The sequence below is a fragment of the Arvicola amphibius genome, chromosome 14 (genome assembly GCF_903992535.2).
Source record: "Arvicola amphibius chromosome 14, mArvAmp1.2, whole genome shotgun sequence".
NCBI classification, from domain to species: Eukaryota; Metazoa; Chordata; class Mammalia; order Rodentia; family Cricetidae; genus Arvicola; species Arvicola amphibius.
The window spans coordinates 5,501,234-5,528,351 of NC_052060.1; the positions used below are offsets into that span (position 1 = coordinate 5,501,234).

At 51.5% G+C, this 27,118-nt stretch overlaps 1 protein-coding gene across 3 annotated transcripts; it reads left to right on the forward strand.

The window, feature by feature from the left end:
- Window positions 1–2,173: 2,173 nt before the first annotated feature.
- Window positions 2,174–27,118, forward strand: Rorc (RAR related orphan receptor C). Of its 3 annotated transcripts, none has more exons than XM_038310738.2 (11): window positions 2,174–2,353; window positions 4,304–4,333; window positions 16,484–16,569; window positions 16,799–16,940; window positions 18,044–18,562; window positions 18,775–18,976; window positions 19,724–19,878; window positions 20,051–20,158; window positions 20,314–20,424; window positions 21,576–21,685; window positions 26,432–27,118. In XM_038310738.2, exons 1-11 carry the CDS (start codon window positions 2,314–2,316, stop codon window positions 26,582–26,584), a joined length of 1,656 nt encoding a protein of 551 aa, XP_038166666.1. In that variant the 5' UTR covers window positions 2,174–2,313; the 3' UTR covers window positions 26,585–27,118. The 3 variants fall into 3 exon arrangements, with proteins under 3 accessions (XP_038166666.1, XP_038166667.1, XP_038166668.1); XM_038310739.2 differs by having other exon boundaries at window positions 2,228–2,353; window positions 20,051–20,122; XM_038310740.2 differs by having other exon boundaries at window positions 2,228–2,353; window positions 18,775–18,896; window positions 19,746–19,878.

Here is a 27,118-nt window from a genome sequence, read left to right on the forward strand (position 1 = left end):
ACTGGTACGCAGACAATCATGCAGGCAAAATACTCATACATACACAAAAAAATTAAAATTAACTAAAAATAATGGGAGGGGTAAGGAGCGGGGAAACTGAAGAGTAGACAGGGCAGGGCAACCCTGTGAGAGCATAGAAAAGGGTAGGAGGGGAGAATTCTGGGGTAGGGGGTGGGCAAGCAAGGTTCCCCATACCCTGAGCACCCAGCCTTTCCTGCTGCCTCTTTCTGGCTCTGGTCCTAGGTGGGGTCCCACCAGATCTTTGCCTCTCACCTAAGTTCTCCAGACTGACTTCATGTTCTGAGCAGAGAAGTATACGTGGGCCCATGTTTATCAAAGGCCGTGGAGTCTGGGGAGAAGATCTAGTCAGTGAAGTATCGCCACAAGAGCATGAAACCTAAGTTCAATCCCCCAGAACCCACATAACAGAACAGGGGTACAGTGATAGGTAGGCACTCAACAATGGGGTGGTGAAGACAGCTCTGAAGGGCTCATCAGCCAGCCAGTCTAGCCAAAATGGTGAGCTCCAGGCTCCATGAGAGACCCTGTCTCAAAAAGGAAAAGAAAAAAAGGTATTGAGTAACTGAGGAAGACACGAGATGCCCAGATGTCAGCATCGTGCCTCCACAGGCACACACACTCACACGTGTACACAAACCCACATATGTGCACACCCACGTGAACATGCACACATTCACGGAAATAGGCAGAGCCTCAAAGGCCCTCAAAAGTCATTTCATTCCCCCCAACCTTTATCCATCTCCCTAGGAGTCAGAAAAGCTATTTATCCTAATCTTTTGCTCCTGAGGCTTAGGACATCCAGCTCCGCAGAGACCTAGGTGCCGGTGGTAGCAGAAGCTCCCGGACAGGCAGGAGTGGAGAACAGGCTTCTGGGAGAGAGGGGCGGCTGCCTGCCCTTTCCACGCCAGGTGCCACGTGCACCAGGTGGAGGGAGCGGGCCAGTCACGAGGCCCTGGCGTGGCTGACTCCTGCTCCGCTGTTTACCAGCTGGAGAGAGCGGGAGGAGGGGCTGGGAGCCTCCTGATTGCAGCCTGGCCCCTCGCCAGTGGCTGTTGGGTAAGCAGAAAAGCCAGGCCCAGCTAATCAAACCCTGGGTGGAGGCCACGCCGAACTGTGGCATCCAATATCCACAGAAGCCTCGACTCAGGCCCTCCTCAGACTCCACTACAGGAGTAATGTGAGCAGTCCTAGTAGGGAAAAGGGGGTGGGGGTGGGGGGTCCCTCCTCCCAGTTTGTCAGCCGGCTGCTATTCCTATCTTCAGCTCTCCCTCCACTCTCTTCCCCGGACTCTCCACTTCGCTCCTCCTCCCACACACACTCCCCCACCCTCCACCCCTCCAGGAGCACGACAAGCACCTAGAAGCCAGGGAAATCCAGAGGAGGGCAGCATGGGGTTAGATAGAGACAAAGTAGGCATGTGCTCCAGGAATCCAACTCGCAGAAAAGTACACCTGCCCCTAGCGTGGAGATTAGTCTATCCCCCGCTGCCCCCCCACACACATACACACATCTCACACACACACACACACACACACATCCACCCCATCCCCACCACACACACACACATCACACACATCCACCCCACCCCCACCACACACACATCCACCCCACCACACACACATACACACATTCTATACACACATCCACCCCCCCACACACACACACACATCCACCCCACCCCCACCATACACACATACACACACACATACACCCCCATCACACACACACATACACACACACATCCACCCCCACCACACACACATACACACACACACACACACTTGCGCGCGCGTGCACGCGCGACCTGTTCTCTTCACTCTTCCCCTTCTTGCTGTTCTGTTATCTGTTCTGGTCTGGTCAAAAGTCACGAAGACCTGGGTTCAAATCTCAGCTCAATCATGAATTGCCCTGGCAAGTCTTCTCTATTCTGAGCAACAATGGATTCATCATTCCGAATAATCACACTTTCCTGCAGAGGCTGTCATATGCATTTGCGAAAACCACAATCCCGATTTACCTATGAGGCCTGGCAAAAGCCTCGGCACACAGTAGGGAATCAATAAATGCTAACTCCCTTTCACCTAGCCATTTCTCCTCAAGACACCAGACCCTGGTCCACAGCTCTCTCCCTGAGTCCCCTCCTAGTGCCAGGACACTCTGCCAGCCACTCCTTTCCCCTGCCTGCTGACGGGCCAGGTGCTCCCTCCCTCTTCCCTCCTCCCTCCCCTGGGCCCTGCTCCCTGCCCTCCTGGGCAGCCAGGGCAGCAAGGACGGCACCAAGGGAGCTACCCCATGGACAGGGCCCCACAGAGACACCACCGAACATCTCGGGGTAAGAGACCCCAAAGTCCTGAGGGCGGGTGGAAGGGACCACCAGGAGGCTCAGAGGAGAGGAAGGATGGGAAGAAACTGGGAAAGAATTGGGGAAGAAAGTCAGATTGGCAGAGGAGAGCAGAAAGGGGGAATAGGACAAATCTTCATATCAAAGGAGGGGAAACAGGAAGAAGGGTTCAGGTTCCAGCAGAAGGAGACTTGGGAAGACAGAGAAGGGAAGAAGGAAGAGCCAGGCTGGAGTGGGGTCAGGAGGGAGGAGCTGTGTCAGGGAGGCTAGATTCAGAGAAAAGATGGGAATGTGGCTGGCTCCCAGGTATGAGCAGGCCCCTCCCGGCCACAGGACTCCGAGGGCAGCCGGCTCCACTCTCCTGTTCATTCACCAGTGAAATACCCTGTCTGCTGTAAGGGGGGTGGGGGGCAGGGCAGGTGCGGAGGGGGGTGAGGAATGACTTCCAGCTGCTCCAGCCCGGCAGTCCCACATTTTCCTCCCACCTGTTCAGGAGTTTTATCTCTACAGAGTGTGAGGCGCCGGTGGAGCACAGGAGGGAGGAACCCCACCATGCTTGTCAGCTCTCAGTCTAGGGAGAGTGAGTGACAGCTTCCAGCTTCCAGGGCCACCTAGAGGAAGGTTCCTGGGGCCAACACAGGGAGTGCCCCGTGCCCCGTCCCCCTCCCCCATACAGGACTGCTCAGAAATGCAAAGCCGGAGGCTTGACAGGGGTGCCAAGTCAGGGAGGAAGCTGAGTAGGGCCAGACAGGATGAGCTGGGAGGTGGGCACGACACAAAGACCTTCCCCTCCCCCACCCCAGAGAGCCAGGCCACTGGGCCCCATTGACCACCGTGGCAATGAAATAGTAGGAAGCCTGGCTGCAGGGGGAATCTCCTGGCAGAGAGTCAGTCTTGGTCCACAAAAGGCAAAAAGTAACAGAACTGAGTCAAAGGTTAGGGACATTACACGCAGGGCTAATGGGCTTTCTGGGACAAAAGACTGGCGTGGGCACTGTGTGGATATAGGAAATGGGATGGAGGTCTGGCAATTTTTTTAAAAAGCCTCTTTTGCCAAGGACTTCCTCTCTAGGTGTTTCCCAAATAATGACTGCATGCATGAATGACCCTGTGACTCTGCAGTAGCCAAGGCTACCCCTTCGTCAGCATTTCTACAAACCTCTATAAACCTCCCTGGGTCTCCTGCTGCCTGATTTCCACCCAGACCTGGCCACAAAGCAGATCAGCCAGGAAAGGGGCTCTTTCCTCTGCTGGCTTATAGACCAGTGAAGCCCAGAGGTAGCCGGAGAGAGCCTGTCCACAGCTCTCTCCTCGTCTCCCTCTTCAACCACCCAGTCCCACACCTCTGCAACTCCTTCATGTTTTCTAGCACAGACAAGAAACCAAAAGATTGCATTCCCACAGGAATTCAACTCTGTGTGCAGAGTACTCGTGCACTTCAAATGTTCCAGATGCTAGAGGTTTCTGGGTGTCCCCCAAATAGCAAGCTGATCAAGACAGATAGTGGCTCTGCTTCAAGACGGCCTTACAATCAAGAGGGGACCGTGGCACACTTAGGGCAGCTGGGTCTTACGTCAAGAGCCAGGAAACAACGCACGTTGCTGACTGAATAAACCCCAAGGCAGGAGAGGGCATGGCGGCTGCTCCAGAGGAAGAGAGACATCTGAGACCGACCTAGATGAAGGGGTGGGAGGAAGGCAGTGTGGCACGGGGAAGTCCTGGAGGCTGAGAGGCGCTGGGCACTTTCAGGACCTGGAAAAGAGCCAGCATGACCAAAGGGCAAAGACATGGGCACTGCTAAGGGGGCCCAGCTTCTCCTCAGAGGCCAGGCAGTACTAGGGAAAAACATGGGGTAGGGTGGGAGCCAGAAACTGGGGAAGCCCATGGCTCACCACCTTGTCGTCAACTGCTGACTGACCCTTCCTTCTCTTCTCTTTACAGAACTTCTGGCTGCAAAGAAGACTCATACTTGTGAGTAGGGGTTTGAGCCAAGAAGGTGGTACTGGGCATGGTGAAACAGTTCAGGAGGCATGAGAGAGAAAGGCCCAGGTCTGGACAGAAGTGAAAGAGGCAGGCGAGAATACAAGACCCAAGAGATGAGGGCCAAAGGAAAAGACCTACGGGCCAAGATAGCAAGGAACAAAAAAAGAAGCCCGAAGAGTGTCAAGTAACAAGCAATGTAAAGAAAAGGGGAACCGTGAAAGAGGAGGGCAGTGCGCTGGACAGAGGCGCCGGTCGCTGGGCCAGGGCAGGGAGGAGGTTTAAGGTCGCCCCAGCCTCGGAACTCGGCAGCCACAATGGGAGGCCTAGGAGCGTGCCCAAGGCTTTGTGGTGGCAGAGCCAGGTTTGGTGTGTTCATCTCTGTGGTTAACACATTCTGAGGTGTGAGCAAGCCTGGATCGAGACTCTGCAGAACTAGAGAGCAGGCTGCCTGGCCTCTGTAAGAGAGAATGGTCGGGGCACTGTTTCTTGGGGGTCCTGAAATCCCAAGACTGAAGTCTATGATCAGGAGCCTATCCAGAAGGACACCTTAATGGACACTTGCAAGTAAGCATCTTCTCTAGGGCCATTTCAGCACACCCCCAGTCCAGCCACAGAGAGACAGGCTATTCCACCACCAAGGGCAGCCACTCCTCCAAATCCTGCCCAGCAACTCCTGGGAGCACTCTAGAAAAGACTTACACAAGTGTGGTCATTACACAAGTGTGGCATCCTCATCAGAGGAGGTAACCTCCACACCTCCAGAACATGCTCTTTGTCCAACAGTTCCTCCCACTGCCAAAGCCATCTGCAGCCTTGTGTTCCAGCATCCCTCCTCCCTGACCTAGGATGCTCCATCCTCCTGGGGGGTCGGGGCTGCTTGGCTCAGCATAATCCTGATCAGCTTCCTGAGCCACTAGCCACAGGGCCCCACGGAAACGCTGAGCAGCGCCCTGGGAGGAAAGCGAGTGAGAATGACTAAGGCTAGCTGGGGGAGGGGATCGGGGACCACACGGGGGTGGGGGGCTTTTGGAGCAGTGGGAACTAGGAAAGGCCAAACCAAGCCTCCAGCCCTGCCTTCTGTCCTTTGAGTTCCCACTATGAATGTCCTCATGAGGATCCAGGCTGTCCACCCTCACCAAGCCAAAGTGCAGCTCCTAAGCCAGCAGAGAGAGGCTTGTATTAATTGAAGAGCTGGAGGTCCCAGCAAGATTGGAGCTCTCTCAAGGGAGTTGGTCCAGATGTTGAGATCCACTCCCTGACCCCAGGTCAAGAAAATAAGAAAGATTCCCTAAATGAAATAACCTCAAGAAAAGGGTCTAGGATGAGAAATTTAGGGGGCACACACAGACTAAGAGGGAGTCTAGTGACGAAGGGTCCAGAAGAAGAACCTTCAAGGCTGAGGTACCCCACAGAGCAGACTGGAAAATGAAGGGACCCATCAGTAACAAACCTCACACCAACAAAACCTACAGAGAAACTCAAGTGCCAGGAGCCTGGCCAGCCCAAAACATACTCAAAAGCAAACTTGAACCAGAAACACCCCCATGTTCCTCAAGTAGATCTGAGGTCACTCTGCCTGACCACTCTACCATTCTCGACCTGCGTGACCTTGAGCGGGTTACTTAACCTCTCTGTGTCCCTCCTTACTTGTCTTTGAAATGGTAGCCATCACACAAAGTATGTTTGGGGATTACATAATCCACCCAGAACTGAGTCAATTCCTCCCCTCTGAGTTAAGCATATTGTTAAGAGGACGGAGATGGTGGCACTCACTGTCTGTGTTCCAGTCTAGCAGTCTTGCTCCTAAAGGTCCTTTCTGAAGGGCCAACCCATCGTACAGTCTTGGGTATTTGCCTAATGGTACTGCCACTGTCATATCCTCAGCCCGTCATGTGGAGGAGGCGGGTGGGTGTGCTGAGGGTCAGTAGTCTCCTGATTATACCACACTGGATATGGCTGTTGACAGTCCACAGGGTCACAGTGCCACGTGACACTACCCAAGACAGATATTCTGTGACTTACCTCTGGGACATCCCTACCCCTGGTGTCACCTGGTGAAGAGGGCCTGAGGTACTCAGGAAGAGGGGATTTCGAGCCCGGCCTCTGCCCATGAGCTCCGCGAAGCTCCCCAGCTAGAACTGCCCTGGCGAGTGGAAACAGCTTTTACCACCACTGTGGCTGTGGTTTTGGAATTTTCCAACGCCCCCTGTGATTGGCTGCCCCGCCCCTCACACCCTGTCCCAGACCCAGATTGGCCACGTGGGGTGCCTGTCATCATACACAGTGCACCTCTGGGGGCTGGGGGGCTGTCACTTGGCCACCTGTGTGGTGCAGAGCTTAAACCCCCCCTGCCCAGAAACACTGCAGAGAGCTTTGTTCAGATCTGCGGGCTGAGGCACCTCTGAGCGGGCTTCACCCCACCTCCACTGCCAGCTGTGTCTGTTCTGGTCTACTCTACTGAGGAGGACAGGGAGCCAAGACCTGCAAGCCTAGGCTCAGTCATGAGAAGTAAGTGAATGGGGCCACCTGGCCACGGGGAAGCCTGGGTCCTACTGAATAGGAGGGTTGTCTTGGAAACTGTACCTCCTTGGCAGGGTGTGTCCCACTCAAGGTCAAGATGTGCTGAGAGGTGGTTGGAGTCCCCAGGGAGTTTCTCTGCCTAGGCAGCTTCCTTGGCAGTGGCGGTAAATGAATTGTTGAGGAGTCTGGGAAGACTGAGCATGCCCAGAGCGTCTGGGGCCACTTGATTCACAAGAGAAACCAAGACCAAGGGAGGGAGTACATCACCCAAGAGCTCCGTGTCGGGGCCTGGGAGCTGGTGGAGGTTGGTAGTCATTGGGACTCAGCTTAATTCCTAGCTCTTCCTGATGAAGAGTTTCTTTTTGTGCCCTGAAGCGGGAGTTACAGTAAACTGAGGTCAGCAGGCAGTGGGGAGTCAGAAATCACCATCAGGCCTCAGAAACTCCAATCTGCCTGACTGCCCCCCCCCCACACACACTGGGACATGAAGGTTAAGTACAATTCAGCCAAGGAATGCTCTGTGTGTATTTGCGTGTGTTTGTATGCACTTGCATGTGCCTCCGGCTACAGTAGAGATGGAAGCAGAAAGCCCCTGGTCTCCCTTCCCTGTTTGGAGCCATGGGCTGACAGCTGCTGGGCAGATGTCTGGGGCCCATTTGTCTTCCAGCTGAGCAGTTTGGGCAATGAGACCACCCTCCACGTTCATGTAAGGGAAGCCAGAAGACCTCTCAGAGTCCAAGGTAAATGAGGAAAAGGGAAGCCAGTGGCCTTGAGGCCATAACCTGAGGACTGAGGCAGCCCCAGCTTCAGCCTGGGGTCTTTCCACAAGCCACAGAAAGGAGGCCATTCTGGGTCCTGGAAAGACCCAAGGACTGAAAGTCTAGTGAGCAGGTTCCAGCACCAGGTCACCTGAGGCAAGCCACTGGTCTCTGGTCTCCAGCCACAAAACCAACTTCACAATGAAGCCAAACGTAGAGAGTCTTCCAGTTCTAAGAGCCCAGGACCAAAGAGACCCCTTGTCCCCAAAAGAGGCACCCCCAAGGGTAAAAGAGAATCTACCCCCCCCCCATAATATACAAGGAAAGCAGGTCGAGTTGATATCACTACTTGCATGCGCAGGGTGGAACGATAGTTGGGGACTGGAGCCTTGGTGGGACAGGCAGACTCGGAGAGGAGTCAGAAGTCCTAACAATAGGAGTAGGAGCTGCAGGTTTCATTCTGGCTTCTTCCCCTCAACTGCAAAAGCTGGCAGAGCGGATCTCAAAGAGACAGTCCCAAAATGCCAGATCAGCCCTGGGATGTCATGTTTCTGCATACTTCATACCCAAGCAGGGGACAGAAGTCCCCAACAGTGGCTGAGAGAGACACTTGGACAACTCTGCATTACACACACACACACACACACACACACACACACACACACGGATACACGGACACACTCGCACAATCACACAAATATACCTAAGCTTTCTGACCCTATGGAGTGCCAATTACCACCAGCTTGGGAAAATCAGAGAAGACAGGCCTTGGGACCATGACCCACCAAAGAGTAAGGCCAGAGAAATGAGGAGCAGAAGGAAGCCAGGAAATGAGTGATGGATTAAAGATGCCCGGGGTGGGGGGGGGGCTGATATCCAGGTGGAGGAATATCAGGATTGCCATAGAGTAAGATGCTCAGAGACCACTGGGCACAGGCTATAAGGTACAGACACGAAGGAGGTGGTAAAGAAACTGGAGGGTGTCTCATAACCAAACAGATCCACTGCCACAACCACCAGCCAGGGGTAAGTAGCCCAGCCACCTTACTGTTAGGAGCTGGTCACTGTGGAGTGAGTAATCAGGAGGTCTAAGAGTGGGAGGTCACATGTCTGTCATCTTCCTTGAATCATGATAATGTAGAACAGTGGGTCATAAAGAACTCCAAGTCCCCAATGCGCGCGCTTGTGTGTGTGTGTGTGTGTGTGAATAACAGGTCCCATAGTGTGCATGTGGTGGGCATAGGACAACTTTTGGTAGTTGATTCCTTCCCCTAGAGTTCTGGGGATCAAACTCATGTTGTCAGACTTTTGTGGCTAGCGCTTTTACCCACTGAGCCATCTCATGGCTCTGCTTGGTTTTATGTGTTTGTTTGCTTGTTTGTGACCAAGTCTCATAGCTCAGGTTGACCTTGAACTCACCATACAGCTGAGGATGACCGTGAACTTCTGACCTGCCTACCTCTGTTTTCCAACTGCTAGGATTATAGGAGTATACTGTGAGCCTTGCTCCTTCCTCATACTGCTTCTGCACCCTTCTCGTTTCCTTTCTTCTCATTCCTAGTCCAAATACCACCTGCCTCAGGCTCAAGACTGGAAAGAACTCCCATCTGCCCCAGCACAATGAAAATGTGTATCAACTGCTGTCCCTACCTGGGGCTCACTCACTCCTCCCCTGCTCTGTGCTGCTGACTCAAAGTAACAGGGCCAGGGACTTTCCCCCAGCTGAGTGCTCTCTAAGGAAGACAGCCTGGGGTCTCACTCCTGTCCCCATAAATATTTCCTGAGGTCTAATTTCCACTCCTGCTAGTGTGACAACAAGGCCTCTTCCCTGAGACTTCAAGGCTCAAAAAACGGAGATCGGAGATCTCTATTGGGGGCAGAGCAGTAATAAAGAGGAGTGTGGGTGCCCCAGCCAAGTGCTTCTGGGTCTGCTCGCCTCCCAGAGGCAGCAGAGGTGCCCAGGGGAAGAGCCACTGCCCAGGAGACAGGGAAGATGCTGAGTATGGTTCCCAGTTCTCAGAGCTTCCTCCTGGTGATTCATCCCCTCCCCCATTCGCGGCTTGTTTTCTTTGAGTTCTTTTATTTCCCCTCCTTTCTCCTGTCCCAGACTGTGGGGGTGGCGGGGGCAGCAAGAAGGGGTTTCGAGTAGCTGGCTAGCTTTCATGGCTTTGCAAAAACCCGTCTCTCCCTCGCCCACCTGAGTCTTAGCGTCACTAGTTTTTCAGTTCTGGGATCAGGTATGTCAGTAAAAAATTCTCATGAGGGCTTGCCCGGGCTGGGGGTATGCCCACCAGGTAGATCAGTGGTTCCTGGCCCTGTGGTGGCAACCACCGCCTTGGTTTCCAGCAGAAACTAGAGGAACTGAGAGCTAAGAAAGGAGGGAGACTGATGACAGGCTGTGGTCCACAGGCTGGAGCTGTGGTCTCAGTGGAGAGAGGGAAGGGGCCTAAGCTAAGAGAAGCATTCCTCTTTCTCACCCAGCCATTCATTCATTTCTGCAAAGAAAGGTCCAGCAAGGGATAACCTGGTTCATACCCTAAATGAGCCGTGGACTTCCAGAGGGGCGCTGGGCCATGAGCTCTTTCGGGGTGCACAAGCTTTCTGACTTTGGCTCTAGAGAAGCAGATAAAGGGTACAGGAACCAGCCAAGACCACTGATGAAAGTTGGGCCCAGGGAATGGTCTCATCCATCCATCCATCTATCCATCCATCATCCTCTACCTATCCTCTATCCATCTATCTACCTCTCTGTCTTTGTATCTATCTATCTATCATCTATCTATCTATCTATCATCTATCTATCTATCATCTATCTATCTACCTCTCTATTTTTGTACTAGGATGAGTCCTTGCTTCTCACCTAACCCATCATCACCCTCACGTCACACTTGTTCACCTTGCAGCCAGTGACCTTGGTCCATCCCACTCCCCTGGTATACTTAGGCATCTCATCCTCCAAGCGGATACAGCTTAATGATTGAGGGCTCTGTCTCCAGTTACCAAGACCCAAATGTAAACTCCTTGATTGGCTTTTGCCTGTATAGGCTTGGTCTAGTCACTCGCTAGGCCTTGGGTTTTTTTTTTTTTTGAGCTGTTGATGGGGACAATATTAGCGGACCCTGCTTTACAGAATTGTTGTGACCACTAAAAGTATATGTAAAGAATCCCAAGGACGGTGTGGTGGTTCAGCCACTAGAGAATCTTGCCGTGCGATCTTGGCAGTTGGAGTTCAGTCTCTAGAAGCCACGCGAAGGTGAAAGGAGAGAACCAACTCCACAGAGCTGTCCTCTGACCGCCAGGTGTAAGTCGCGGCATGTGTGCCCACATGTATAGATAGCGTGCACGCATGCACTGTAATAATCCATGAAGACGTGAAAGCTGAGTGTGATGGTTCGCATCTATAACCCCGCCTAGACGTGGGGGGGTGGGGGAGCAGTGAACCGGCTCAGTGGATAAAGGGTCTTGCTGCCAACCTGAGTTCAGTCCCCAGGCCACACATGGTAGAAAGAAAGCACCAACCCCTATAAGCTGTCCTCTGACCTCCACACATTCATTGTGGCCCATGTGCATGCACAACCAATAAATAAATGTAATAATAATTTTAAAAAGGGGACTGGAGAGATGGCTCCAAGGTTAAGAGCACAGGCTGCTCTTCCAGAGGTCCTGAGTTCAATCCCCAGAACCCACATGGTGGCTCACAACCATCTGTAATTTGATCTGGTTCCCTCTTCTGGTATGCAAACCAAACACTGTATAAATGATAAATAAATAATTTTTTAAAATAATAATAATAATTAAAAAAACAAGTCTGGGGAAATAGACCAGTTCATAAAGTGCTTGTTTTACATGCATGAGACCTTGGGTACTGTCCCCAGCACCACACACACACACACAAGCCTGGCATACACTAAGAATTCCGATAGTGCTTACGTCTTTCATTATTATTCCTCCTTACTCAGTATCAATTGGAAAACAGGAAGAGAAGAACAGAAGAGAGAACCGTAGCATGTCTCTGCCTGAACCATTCCTTCCCTGCAACTGGGGCTTCTGGAGTGAGAACCCCCTGGGTTGCAGCCCCTCTCTGTTCCTACCACTTCCTCTCTGTGGCTAGGCACCTGGTCAGGACCCAGGGCCCAGCTCTGGATAAAGTCAAAAAGCACTATCAGTGAATCTTGCAGCTGTGAGCCCGGTGAGATTAGAGGAGGTGGGAGGCAGAGGTCCTTGCCTCTACCTTGTTTCTCCTTGTAAGAGGTTCTAAGATGCTCCCTGAGGGTGCTCCCTGGGGGGTGCTCCCAGGGCTGAAGCAATCTAAAGGAGAGTCACTTTTGCTTTCCAGGGCTGCATCATAATTATGGTTTTCACGTTACCTTAGTAGGGCAGATACAGGGGGGAAAACTTGGTGAACTGGCCTGTGTAAAGAATGGGCTTGGGAAGATCAAACCGACCTTGACGCCTTGGGAAGAACAGCCTGGCTGTTTAGCCTCCAGGGGAACTAAAATCTTGCTGTTCCAAGTATAGTATGAAGGCAAAGAAGCAACCACCCAGCAGCTCGTTAAGTACAGACTCTCCTGAGCCCCGCCTCAGGCTGCTTGAACAAAGACGCGCTTTTGTTTCGTGTACCGGGCTATAGCACTCAGAATGTCACGAATTCGAGGCTAGTCCACTACAGAACTCCGTCTTCAGCTCAGTCCTACATTTCAACAAGACCTCCAGGTTGCTCAGTCGTCACTAGCCTGCACCAGCCATTTCCGCTTTTATGAGAACGGAGATCTGAGGGTTTTGTTGTCATTTTTGAAACAGGGTCCCAAACTATACCCCAGGCTGGCCTGAAACGCTTGGTAACCCTCCTGCCCCAGCTCTCCGAGAGCTGAGGTTTCCCAACTTGAAGGTTTTCATTTGATAACCTTCAGGAGGAGGGTGCAATGAGAAGCAGCCGGTAAGACACAGAAAGCCTAAGAAAACAGCTAAGCGGTGTTTGGTTGCGGTGGGAGCCATGGTGCAGGAGCCGGCCTGCAGGTTCCTGACCTTTGGTTGGCTCCAGTTCCTGGCACCACTGAGCCTTGAGATGGTAAGTTCCTGGCAGACTAGACTCCCAGGCAACAGTTTGAGTAATCTTGTGATTACTCAGCTCCCCCTCCCCAAACTGGGTTCCCATGGTTTGCTATTCAGGGACTGGCTCACCCTGTGAGTCTTAAAGGGTTGGTTGTGGAAGGTGTTTCTCAGCTCCTCCCACCAGCTCCCTACCAGCCCTTCCCCTCCTTCCTTCCCCAGATCACACACACACACACACACACACACACACACACACCACTCACGCACGCACACACAATGCTGGTACTTTTTTTGATATTTAAGTGTTTAGGGTGGATGGTACTGAAAGGAGGGGAGGTGTAGGGGAAGGAGTACTTGAGAAAGACCAGAAGCCTGGTCATGTGGAGGGTCCGGCACAGGGCTAGGACACAACAGGGGTTTCCCTCTCTTTCTGTTGTCTCTCCACTGCTGTAACTGACTATTTTCCCCCAGTCTTGAACCTCGCAGTCCTTCTAGCTCTTTTGGCTAGAGGGTCTCACTCAGAGAGCTCTGACTCTATGCGCTTGTCTCACTGTGGACCACTACCTTGAGGAAGACAGAGGGGGGATGGGCTAGTAGCTGGGGTCCAGGACTCCCACAGCCCCCAAATCTCCCTTGACCATCCAAATCTCTGAAGACAGGCAGGGTCTTAGTCACACTGTGGTAAGTAAGGTTCCTGGGCTCGGACCGACAGTGGGTCATGTATGGGACAGGGAGGTGTGACTGGGGTCATCCATGCGGTCAGTGCACACACGCAGGCGGATGTGGCTCTTGGAGAAGGGAAGAGGTAGGGAGGACTGTGGTCGCCTGCTGGGCCAGGGCCTGAGTTCCCACTGTGGCTTGGCCTAATCTCCCTACCACTTGCTTTTCTAGGTGACCTATGTTGGTTTCCCCCCCACTCTCTGGTCTTAGGGCCACTAAAGAAAGACATACCACAGTACATAGAGGAGAAGGTGTTGGGCGGGAGAAAACGCCCGTGGGCCAGAGTGCTTCGGCCAGCCCGCCCCGCCCATGGACTTGCTTTATATCAGACAGCAATAACCAGCAAGCGTTCTGCCCCTCCACGGTGCCCCCTAGAACTGTACGACCTACATGACAGGCAATGTTACTTTCGCCCTCACTTGCTGCCAAGGGAACCGAGTCTGAGAGTGCTATTAGTGACTGGAAGTGTGTGTGCCCCCACACTTTCCACCCCTCTTCCAGGCACCAGGTTCCCTCCTGCTCTCCCCCCCCACCCCCCAATCATTAAAACCAGCTTGTAACTTACAGGAAACAATCTGAAAAGTGTGCTTGCCGTCTGGTGGCCGCAGCTTACTGTGCAGTTGGCTGGCGGGTGGCAAGTGTGTCTGGGGGTGGGACAAAGAACTGAGTCAGACACTCATGTGGCCCTTTAAGCTGCTTAATCTGACCCAGCTCTTGGCTGGTTTGAGAAAATCATGGTTTAAGGATGATGGAATATTTTGGGAAGTGGTGGGCACATGACGATCTACCTCCTTCTCTCGCATCAGCAGGCCTATGTGTGGTTTTGTTTTTTGAAACATGTCTTGCATAGTCCAGGCTACCCTGGAACTCACCATGTAGCCAAGGATAATCTAGAACTCCTGATCCTCTGGGCCTCCATCTCTTAAATGCTGGAATTACAGGGATGTGCAACTCCACCTGATTAGCAGGCTCACACGTGATCAGGCACCAGGCCCAGGCAGTGAGTTCACATAGGGGTGAATTTGTTCCCTGTAAGGTCCTCCCTCTGTCCATAGAGTGGGAGACATGTCACAGATGAGAAGGGGTTTTACTCTAGACCATTTTTCTGGCCTGCTCCAGCTCTAGCCTCTCCATTTGGGGAAAGCCAGAGATCACCAACCCACCCACCCACTGAATTCTTAGCTGCTGGAAATAGCTGGAATGACTGGGGCTCCAAGCTTCACCCAGCTGCTGTCCCTTCTCTCCCCATACCCCCAAAAATTGCAGATTGAATGTGGGCTTCATGTATGCTGCTATACCACAGAGTTAAGTCCCCAGCCTTTCTAGCTCTTTTGTTTGGTTTGATTTGGTTTTTTGTTTGGTTTTGTCTGTTTTTGTTTGTTTGTTTGTTTGTTTTTCCAGACAGGGTTTCTCTGTCTAACAGCCCTGGACGTCCTAGTCCTGGAACTCCCTTTGTAGACCAGGCTGGCCTTGAACTCACAAAGATCCCCTTGCCTCTGCCTTCCAAATGCTGGTATTAAAGGTGTATGCCACCACACTGAAAGACAGCCTCTTGATGTCCCTTAAAATGCTGCAGAAAACTGTAGGCACTGGCAGTGACAGGACAAAGGAAATCAGCCTGGGAGGAGCAGCCACGCAGAGGGTGACCAACAGAGCTTAGAATGAGTACAGTGGGAGGGAAAACTTGGTTTTTTGGTTTGGTTTGAGTTTTGGGTTTTGTTTGTTTTTGGTTTTTCAAAACAGGGTTTCTCTCTTTTTCTCTTTTCTTGATATTTCAAAACAGTATTTCTCTGTGTAGTCTTGGCTGTCATGGAACTAGCTCTGTAGACCAGGCTGGCCTCAAACTCAAAAGATCTGGCTGCCCAATGTGCACCACCATCACCTGGGAAAAAACTTGGGTTTTAGTGTCCAGTAAGCAACATCTGCCTAACAAATGTGTGCATGTGCACTGGTACAGATAGTTTACCATGGATCTACAGGTCACATACACTTTCTTTTCTTCTTTCTTTCTTTCTTTCTTTCTTTCTTTCTTTCTTTCTTTCTTTCTTTTTTTCTTGAGATAAGATCTCACTATGTAGCCAAGGCTAGCCTGGATCTTGTATGTAAACCAGGCTGGCCTTGAACTCACAAAAATCCCCCTGCCTCTGCCTCCCTAGTGCTGGAATCTAAGGCGTGTGCCATCACAACCAACAGCCACATATGCTTTTCATCTGTGTACACACACGCACACACAAGTGTGCCTTCAAACATGTCAATACATAATGAACAGTTCAGGAGGGTGGGATTGTAGACATGCCACTAAAGCAAAAACTAGCTGTTCATCTGTGAAGGGAACGGGTAGATGAGGTGGTTTTAACAGTCATGGTCTGTGCTCACACAGATGGACACAGACGCATTCCTTCATCCTCTTACATGCTTACACACCAAATACTACGTCATGTTGGTTCTGGGGCCAACAGCCTGGAAACCTTATTTGGGCTCTTGGACAATCATTAAAGCTGGGTTGAGCTTCTCCAGGCTCCATCCCTGCTTCTTCCTAGTCTCTCTGTACCCCCATTGCGTTGGTCCCCCTCCGTTTCTGTCCCTGTGTGGCCTTCTCTCTCTTCCAGAGTGACTGACATCTCTGTCTAGTGCCCAGTGACTTGGTGTACCTCATATTCCTGCCATGCCCCATCCTCTGTTCATGGGAGTCAAACCTCAGAAGAGGGAGTGGGCACAAAGGAAGCCCCTTGGGCGGGAAGCAGGTGTTACAAAGCAGTAAGGACTCCTCTGGCTCTCTACAGGATGGGGGTGGGGGACACTGGGGATATTCAACTTGAAGGGATAAGCAGGTGGCCTCTTTGCAGCTGCTTACCGCCTCAGTAAGAGCTGATACAACTCCCAGATGCTTTGTGAACAAAACCCAGCCTCCTCAGACCCTTTGTGAGAAGCATTTAGCACTTTGCTTCCCCTTCTCTAATGCAAGAGGGCATGGTGAAGCTCACTGGAGAAATGGGGAAACACTAGACACCTGCGTCAGCACGCCAGGCTCATGGTAGTGGAATCCAGAAAATTATCCTGGGCTAGCATCTCTCTCCCTCTCTTCCAGCACAAATTGAAGTAATACCTTGCAAGATCTGTGGGGATAAGTCATCTGGGATCCACTACGGGGTCATCACCTGTGAGGGGTGCAAGGTGAGTTGCAGGCAGCAGTCTGCAGATGCACATTTGGTGAGGGTCCTAAACGTGTGGAAGCAGGAGGACCTTGTCTTGGTGTAGGAAAGTGACCACAGCAGCAATCACAACTCTACAGTCAGGGTTGGGGGGGACTTTGGTGGGTTTCTAGATGTGGAAAGTCCTGAGACCAGTGCACGGGACCACCTTGACCTTGACCTGGATGGAATAAGCAATCTCTGTTCCCCAGGGCTTCTTTCGCCGCAGCCAGCAGTGTAATGTGGCCTACTCCTGCACCCGTCAGCAGAACTGCCCCATTGACCGCACCAGCCGCAACCGATGCCAACACTGCCGCCTGCAGAAGTGCCTGGCTCTGGGCATGTCCCGAGATGGTGAGGATGTGGGGGAGGGGGGCAGGCCCCAAGAGTCCCTGCACTTTCCAGAGGCATCCTGGCTCTTGTCAGACAGAGTTGGCTTGGGAAAACACCCTGCCTGGGGCCTCTCACCGTTCTTCCACCCTTAGCCCTTTGTCCCATCTTTTTGAGCCTCCTTGAGGCTCTTCAGAGTCTCAGCGCCAGGCTCTGCTCCAGAAACCCTTTACCAGGGTCCTAGCACTCTCGTCTCTTTTTTCCTCTACTGAATTCTCTTCATTCTGCCTTCTCCTAGCCTAGTTCCTATCCACTTTCCACGTTGTCGTCTCTTGCCCTGTCACCGGAGCTTAGCTCCAGCTCCCTCCCGAACCCTGTGACTGGGAACACCATCAGAGTTAGCCTGAGAATGACCCAGAAGGTGGGGGGGGGGTGGAGTGTGGTGTTCCTAGGGTCTTATCCACCCTCCTCACCCACCGTCCTCACCGCAGAAGGAGCCCTGGGTGGAGGGGGGGGTGGCATGAGGTGAGGAGGAGCCAGAAGGAGCCCGTCAGCACTTTTCAGTGCTCAAAATAACAAAGCGAAAGGAAACATGCAGGGGTGCAAAGGGGCAGGCGGGGCCAAGGGCTGTGCCCCCACACCTGGGAGGGGTTGGGGGGAGCGAAAAGGCAGGAAAGAGAGAGCAGAAGAGGATGTTCAGAAGAAGCCGCGGAGCCTGGGTTGGGCTGTGGTGAGTATCTAGGTCACCAGGGAGCCTGCAGGCCTGACCACAGGGAGACCTGTGTTCGCAGCCCTTCTCTTCCTCCAGCCCTCCCAGACAAGCACGCTGACCCCAATACAGCCTGAGGCCCCCTATTCAACTCCCACCTCAGCCCCAGTCTCCAGAGACCAGAATCCCAAGCCCAAGCTCATTGCTTGGTTTCTGTCACTATTAGCATTTAGTTTAGGGCTCAAATGATTTTCCTAGGGAAATGGAAATGCCAGTAAGACAGATCCTAAAGAAAACAGACCAGTTGTTGGAGGAGCCTGGAGCCTAAGTTCCCAAAAAGAAATTTCTGTGCCTGTTGACCCTGCCCTGTACTGTGTTCCCCTGCCTGCCACCTGTACTGATTCTGAACCTTCTTTAGCTGTTAAGTTCGGCCGAATGTCCAAGAAGCAGAGGGACAGTCTCCATGCAGAAGTGCAGAAACAACTGCAGCAACAGCAGCAGCAACAGCAGCAACAGGAACAAGTGGCCAAGACTCCTCCAGCAGAGGGCCATGGAGCAGATACCCTTACATACACTTTGGGGCTCCCAGATGGGCAGCTACCACTGGGCGCCTCACCTGACCTGCCTGAGGCCTCTGCTTGTCCCCCTGGCCTCCTGAGAGCCTCAGGCTCTGGGCCCCCATATTCCAACAACTTGGCCAAAACAGAGGTCCAAGGAGCCTCCAGCCACCTTGAGTATAGCCCAGAGCAAGGCAAAGCTGAAGGCAGAAACAGCGTCTACAGCACAGACAGCCAGCTTACTTCTGGAAGATGTGGACTTCATTTCGAGGGAGCCAGGCATCCCGAGCTTGGGGAACCAGAACAAGGTCCAGACAGCCACTGCAGTCCCAGTTTCTGCAGTGCCCCAGAGGCACTGTATGCCTCTCTGACAGACATAGGTGAGCATCGGGGGAGGAAAATGGGCGGTGAAGATGAGGGAAGAACTTCCACCAGCTCCCTTGTAACCAAGCATTAGTCCTAAGGAACTAGGGGATTCTGGACCAAGAGTCAAGGAAGGAACTAGAGCAGGTGGACCAGGGAGAGCCTCTTCGTGAGAGTTGGGGTGGGAACTGGCTGAGATCTAGCCGTGCCTTCCTCTTCTGGCCCCCAGAGTACCTGGTCCAGAATGTCTGCAAGTCCTACCGAGAGACATGCCAGCTGCGGCTGGAGGACCTGCTACGGCAACGCACCAACCTCTTCTCCAGGGAGGAGGTGACCAGCTACCAGAGGAAGGTGAGGGCAGAAGACACGAGGGAAGGGAGGGCATCACCCCCACCACCACTGGAAGAGCCCAGAGATGGCTACTTGCACAGGTATGGGAACTGTAGGGTATCACAGACAGGCTGGCCAACAGGGGTGTCCTCTATTCCCTAGCAGCTAGATGAGAGGGTTTCCCTAGCTTATGGAAAATTTACCCAGCTAGCAACCCGCCTCCTCTTCCATCCAGACCTTGCCACACTGCCTTTCATGCTCCACCAGCAACTGACTCTAATAAGTACCTAAGGGCCGTCTATTGAATAACCTTCCTTCCAGTCAGTGTAACAGAAACTTTGATGAAGTACGTCCAACCTGTAGCCTGTGAGCTGCATGTGTCTAAAGATAGTGTTAATGTGGCCCAATGCACAACCATGAGGGGTTTTTGTTTGCTTGCTTTTTTTTTTTGTCTTTTTTTTTTTTCTGAGTCAAGGTTTTTCTGAGTAGTCCTGGCTGTCCTGGAACTCACTTTGTAGACCAGGCTGGTCTTGAACTCCGCCTGCTTCTACCTCCTGAGTGCTGGGACTAAAGGTGTGCGCCACACCTGGCTTTAAAAAAACATGAGATTTTTAAAAACTTGATTCCCAGGTGTGAACTTTGTATCTAGCCATATCATATCGCCGTGTCAAAGGTTAGACATACCTGGGAGATCATCCTCAGCCCTTCCATCAGCCAGCCTCTGAGAATAGCATTTACACTAAGGTAGAGGCACTCAGGGTCACAAAGTGATAGAACCAGTCAAGCTCAAATCCGAGGGCTCTCCAGTGTCTGCTGTCCCTTCTGCGCCACTCCTCTGACAACACCAGGTCACCTCCTCTGTCCCTGCAGTCCATGTGGGAGATGTGGGAGCGTTGTGCCCACCACCTCACTGAGGCCATTCAGTATGTGGTGGAGTTTGCCAAGCGGCTCTCGGGCTTCATGGAGCTCTGCCAGAATGACCAGATCATACTACTGAAAGCAGGTGCCTTGGGATAGGCGGGCCCAGGGATGGGAGGAGAGTGTGGGCTGGGGATGGAAGCAGAATGAGCCTGGGAGATGAAGTCAGGGGTGAAAAAAAACAGGATACTGGGGGAGTCAGTTCCTGGCTTTCCTGGCTTTGCTTGACTCTGCCCTCCCAACTTCCCCTTTTCCAGGAGCAATGGAAGTGGTGCTCGTGAGGATGTGCCGGGCCTACAATGCTGACAACCACACAGTCTTCTTTGAAGGCAAATATGGTGGCGTGGAGCTGTTCCGAGCCTTGGGTGAGGGGCAGGGGGAAATGAGAAGTTCCTGACGCCAGTCCTCTCTAAAGCCCCTATCCAGGGCTGAGGGTCCCCCTGCTCTAAATGCCCAAAGGGTGGTGCCTTTGAGAACCAGCTTCCACGCTTACCCTCCCTCTCCATCTCCACCCCGGCAGGCTGCAGCGAGCTCATCAGTTCCATATTCGACTTTTCCCACTTCCTCAGTGCCTTGCATTTCTCTGAGGATGAGATCGCCCTCTACACGGCCCTGGTTCTCATCAATGCCAGTGAGTGTGGCTGGGCCCGGGGAAAGGCTCTCTGGTGTCCAGGACGCAGCCATGAGTGGAGAGCCTAGGCCTTCGGGTGTGGCTAAATCTGGGAGATTGCCTGACAAAGCATAATGAGCACTGCCCAGTGCTTCTGTCAAATAAAACAGATGAAAGCATCCAGAGGAACCTTAAGACGTGACAAGGGCCGCATATAACGGGGCAGTAGGAGCATGGAGAAGGGAGGCTGGGCGGAAATGAGCCACTTCCCCAGGAGACATTAACTGACTGGTCAGTGTGTGGCAGCGACTCCTTGGCAGCATTATGATCACCTGGGGAGCTTTAATAACTGATTGCATGCCTGGGTCCCACTTCCAGATTCTGATGTAACTCCTCCAGATTGCACCCAGAATTTTAACAGTCACTTCCAGATTGAGAATGACTGCTTGCTGTGGGCTCATTTTGAGAGAGAATGCCTGCCTGGTGTTAGGGCTCTGGGTACCCACTCCACGGGACTAGAGTGTCTGACCTAAGCCAGCTGAACCCTGAATATCCAGAAAACCTAGGAAAGTGGGCCTGCCTCTCTGTGCTTGTTAATTAGCAGTGTAAGTCTTCCGATTCTGCTAATGGCCTCAAACTGGAAGCAAGACTTTATAGATGACTTCAGGGTATTTGAGGAAAGCAAAGCCAGAGGTATCTTAGGAGTTGAAAGAGAGTCACAGACGACTTTAGAGGCCTTGGTGGCCACCTGGACAACTTCAGGAGGTCAGCTGAGCCACTCTTGTAGGAATGGGAAAGCTCCCTTCCAACATTTTACCTCCGTGACAGAAACCTAGTGTCTGACATTGAATGAGCGGGTGAAAGAGCAGGTTACCAAGGATGAGGTAGCTTGGAGTTGGAAGGCTAACAGTCCCCACCCATTTCATTACTACAGGTTCCCTAGTAGTTAACTAGACAGGCCCAATGTCCCATCTCTGCGGCTCTCAAACCAACACACACGCACGCACACACACACACATGCACGCACGCACGCATGCACACATGCACCCACGCACATATGCATACACATACTCAGCTGGGAAGGCCTCTCCAAAAAGATAGGTGACACCATTTTGCTGGGCAAGACTGTGTGTGATGTTTCTGTTTCACTCTGGACCCATCTCTTCCTTCAGACCGGCCTGGGCTCCAAGAGAAAAGGAGAGTGGAGCATCTGCAATACAGTCTGGAGCTGGCCTTCCATCATCATCTCTGCAAGACCCATCGCCAAGGCCTCCTAGCCAAGGTAGGAAAGGTCCCTAGGATAGAAGAGACCAGACCACTCCCGGTTCTGTGCCCTCGGGGCCAGGGTCTTCAGGAGCAGAGGAGGGAGTGCCGAGGTGCTGTGTTACGGCAGAGTTTGCAATAGCAGCGGGACTGTGGGAACAACTGGTTCCAGGTGCAAAGAGGCGGAAAGTTGGTGCGGAGTTGAGAGACCTCCAGGGAACAATTGGGTTTAATATAGCCCACACTTCCCCAGCACCTGCTTACACCGAGCACTGTGGAAAGATACAGAGATGCCACCTCACTAGGGTATTTTAGTCCGGTATAAAGAGATGTCATGACTTCTGAAATAACTCTAATATGAAGTAGAATGTGTGATATTTTGTAATGAGATTAAAAAGTGCTTTTGATGATAGGTCTCTTACCCTTAAGGCAACCCAGTTATAAATAGGCCAGTGTTAAAAATCTTCCTGTAACAATAAAGTGATTTCAGCGGCTTATATTAATTGATAACACGAATCTTAATCATAGTGTTCTTTCGACGATATCCCTGGAGCCCCAATTCAATATTATAAAAACTCTTGAAAGCACAGCATTGGTGGTGTATGCCTGTAATGCCAGCACTCACGAGGAAGAAGGAAGCAAGAGAAGCAGGAATTCAAGGTCATCCTCAGTTATAAAGAGTTTGAGGCCCACCTGGACTACATGAAACTCCCTGTCTAAAAATGGGAGAACTTCTGGAAAAAATTATACTGTATACAGGAGTTTAAAACAATTTAAGAGACTGGTGAGATGGCCCGATGGATAAAGACACTTGCCCCATAGCCTATGATGGCCTGAGTTTGATCCCTGGGACCCACATGATGAAAACGAAATTCTTAACGCCTACAAGTTGATCTCTGACCTACACACACACACACGCACACACACACAAATGAAAAATGTAAAACTTCTCCACAACTTGAGGGTAAAGCGAGTGGAACCTAAGTACTACCTTAAAAAGGCGAATCAAGCATGAAAGATACAGGTTTGTTCAAACATCCTTGAGGGCAGAGCAGGGATCCAGGCTTAGGAAACGAGATGAATGGAACTCTAAGGAGGTCAAATAGTATGTAGAGGGAGAATGGGTCATGGCATGTATTTCCGTGTGTGTGTGTGTGTGTTTGTGTATGCGTGTGTGTGTGTGACCATGTATGTGCACATGGTGCCCATGCAGGAGAGGATGTGTATGTATGCCTGTAGAGGCCAGATAACCTCAGCTAGCATTCCTCAGTGGTGCCATCCATATTTTCCATTCATTCATTCATTTACTTATTCAGTTACTCATTTTGAGGCAGGGTCTCTCACTGGCCTGCTCTGTGGTTGACCTAGGACTGCTGAGAGGCCCCAGAGATCTGCTGTCTCTTTCTCTCAAATGTGGAGATTACAAGCATGAACTACCTTGCCCAGCTTTCTTTTTTCCCCCCTTTTTTTCTTTCTCTTTCCTTTTTTGTTTGGTTTTTTGTTTATTTATTTATTATGTATACAGCATTCCTTCCATGTGTGCCTGCTTGCCAGAAGGGGGCGCCAGGTCTCATTATAGATGGTTGTGAACCACCATGTGGTTGCTGGGAATTGAACTCAGGACCTCTGGAAGAGCAGTTAGTGCCCTGTTTTTGTTTGGTTTTGTGTTTGTTTGTTTCACAACAAGTTTTTCTGCATTGCCCTGGCTGCCCTGGAACTTGCTTCATAGACCAGGCTGGCCTCGAACGCACAGATCGGCCCTCCTCGGCCTCCCCAGTGCTGGGATTAAAGGAGTGTACCTCCACACCCAGCTTTCACCTGGTTTCCTTTCTGTGGGTTCTGGAAACTTTCAGGTCCTCATGCTCAAAGGCCTGCACTTATTGACTGAGCTGTCTCCCCAGCTCTTATGGTACTTTTTGGTAAATGTGAGGCCAGAAGCTGGGGTAGACTGGTGAAGCAGGAGAGGAACAGAAGGTAGGCCTGAAAACTGTGAGGAACAGGAACTGCGAAGATTTTCAGTGCCATAGGAAGAGTGAAGGTTTTGCTTCTAGGCAATGGGGAACCCCGACAACTAGAGCCATACAATGGGGAGCCCCGACAACTAGAGCCATACAATGGGGAGCCCCGACAACTAGAGCCATACAATGGGGAGCCCCGACGACTAGAGCCATGCAATGGGGAGCCCCGACAACTAGAGCCATGCGATGGGGAGCCCCGACAACTAGAGCCATGCGATGGGGAGCCCCGACAACTAGATCCATGCCTTATTCAGATCTGTCATTAGGAAATTTACTTTGTAAAGGACCCACCTATGTAGTCATTCTCTTAGGCCCTTGTGGCACACAGTCATACTAGTACTGAGATACAGAAGTTATCCAAACAATCTCTCCCTAAGAAATGTAACCTCCAATCTACAGCAAAATAGATTTAAAGAAGAGACTGGGCCTAGGAAAGCCATTGGAATGCAAATGTGTAGTATGTTTTCTATTATTTTTTGAGACAGGGTCTCACGTAGCCAAGGTTGGCCTTGAACTCACAATCCTCCTACATCCATAGTCCCAAGTGCTAAGATCACAGGCATGTACCACCATGCCCAGAAGGATCCACTTTAAAAACACATCACACAGCTGGGCAGTGGTAGCACACGCCTTTAATCCCAGCCCTCGGGAGGCAGAGGCAGGCAGATCTCGGTGAGTTTGAGGCCAGCAAGCTAGCTCCAAGACAGGCTCCAAAGCTACAGAAAAACCCTGTCTTGAAAAACAAAACAAAAAAGCCAGGCGATGGCAGTGCATGACTTTAATCCCAGCACTTGGGAGGCAGAGGCAAGTGGATTTCTGTGAGTTCGAAGCCAGCCTGATCTACAGAAGCTAGTTCCAGGACAGGCTCCAAAGCTACAGAGAACCTTGTTTCAAGAAACCAAAAAAAATCAAAAAAATCACACATTCCAGCTATCAGCCACCGCTAGACTATTGAACTCCTAACTCAACTTCCCACCCGACCTTTGTCTGCCATGTCAGAGTCACACAGCACTCACTCAGTATCCATCCTGGCCTCTTTAAAGGAGGCAAGACCATCACTGGCCTCTTTTGCTCCCTACCCTCCTGTGGTTGCCAAAAATTCAACTCTAGAGTCTGTGTTATGGTCAAAGGGGCCATCACGTCACCCCTACCTTCTTCGTACATGACTTTGCACCGCTCTTTGGGCTCCCCTACTCTGACCACACTTTCTTTGCTACTCCTTCAGCTGATCATGGCTGGTCCCATCTCTCAGGGCCTTTGAACCTGCCGCTGTCTCCTGTAGGATTCCCTCTAAGTTTCCAAATGTTTTTCTTCAAGCCTTCATTCAGGAAAGGTTTTTTTCCCTAAACAATTACCCAACAGGAGAAGGACTCCATCCCTCATTCTGTTTCAGTACTAATAAATACAGCCATATGCTGTAAATACAGCTGTCTTCCTGTAAATACAGGAATATTTTCTAAGAACACAGATAGCTTCACATTGTGGGGGACCACAGGATGAATTCACAAACACACACAGCCACACTGCCTCTACCCCTGTAACCGTACAGAACCACTGTGGTTAGAGGTTCATAACTCCTCAAAAAGTTGTTAGGCATCATATAGCTGTATTTAGGGATCCCTGGCTGCTGTATGCAGCTAATAAAAATAGTTTCTATTCACTGATGTTACGTCGGAGCTCCTGACAGTGCGCCATCTAAAATTGTCAAGTTTCTCAACAAATACCTTTTGAATAAATAAAAGAAATTATTGTAGTAACCCTGGCAAAGTCAGAAGCACTAAAACACAAAAAGATAATAAATTTGAGATATGTGGGGGAGTCACCCTGCTGCTTTCCTCCTTTTCTAGGGAGCTAAGCAAGAAGGGAAGACGGCAATAAAGAGGTGGTTTTAAGTCTCACTTGGTTGTGCTGGAAGTTGCATAGGAATGGTGGTATCTCAGTCTTTCTCCCTGCCTCTATCCCAGGGGCTTCTGTGCCTTCCTTCGGGGGAAGACTGACTAGACTGATTTATGTTTGCTATGTTGGGTACCTGCTTCAAAACTCTGTTTAGTTCAAACAAGCAGTTGTTGGGCATTTGTTCCAGCATTGTTATAGGAACAGAAGAGACCTAGTGGGGAAAGACAGATGGACCTAAGTAAATGTGGAGCAGAAGGCAGACAAATTGATCCTTTTCCACAGTGTGGCAAGTACTACACAGAAGGAAGCCTGAGGAAGAAAGGCTTTAATCCAGCAAGGGATGGAGGGGCAGGGAGGCAAGGTGGTCTCAGAGGAGATAACACTTGAAGCAAAGGAGATTTAGAAAGGTATTCCAAATGAGGAAATAAGCCAGGTGGTGGTGGCGCACACCTTTAATCCCAGCACTCGGGAGGCAGAGGCAGGCAGATCTCTGTGAGTTCGAGATCATCCTGGTCTACAAGAGGTAGTTCCAGGACAGGCTCCAAAGCTACAGAGAAACCCTGTCTCAACCCCCCCCCAAAAAAAAGGAAATAACATGAACCAAGGCAAAGAGCCGGTAGGCAGAGCCATTTATGCCATCAACTAAGCATGGACTTGCTAAACCAGGCACAGTGCTGAGGGTGCAGATGTGACTTTCAAAACCGAATCCAGATGCAAGTACATCTAACCAGTAGGATCAGCTGCTGGGGGTGGAGGGAGCAGCAGGGAGGGGTATCCCAGTTCAACAACAGCAAGAAGACATGTTTGCTCTGGCAAACCCTGACTCTCAATCCCTCCTAACCCATCTCCAGCTGCCGCCCAGAGGGAAACTCCGGAGCCTGTGCAGCCAGCACGTGGAAAAGCTGCAGCTCTTCCAGAGCCTCCACCCCATCGTGGTCCAAGCTGCCTTCCCTCCTCTCTACAAGGAGCTCTTCAGCGCAGACGTGGAGCCCCCGAGGGGCTAACCAAGCCACCCCAGGACAGACAACTGTCTGCTTCCTTCAGCTGATGGATGGCCTGTCTCCCTGGACTCCGCTCCCTCGGCCTCCCCCTTCTCGCGCTCCTGGGGGGGGTGGTCTCCCTAGGAGTGAGCAAATGCTAAGCCTGGTTTTCTGCCCCCAGGCTTGCCTGGCAGAAAACAGTAGCAGGTGCCAGTGAAAAGGCTTGTTCTGTTTGATTTCCCTTAAGTTCCACCCTGGCTTCCAGAAGGTGTGGGGTAGATGGGACATAAAGGCCTGTAGGATGACCAAGTCAAACGAACAGGGGGATAAATCCAGATTCCCAGGATGAAGAGAACTCAATTCTGAGCTTGAAAGCTAACACAGTCCTTTGAATACCTCATTGTACTTCCCCTTGGACTCCAGCTGGGGGAGATGGATCTAGCTCAGACTGGCGGTGGCAAGCAGCCAGAAAGACGTGTATATAACAAGTATCCAGATCCTTGAGATTTTTCTGCCTTCCTCCTTCTTAGTCCAGTAAAGAAGTCATTTGCCGCCCTG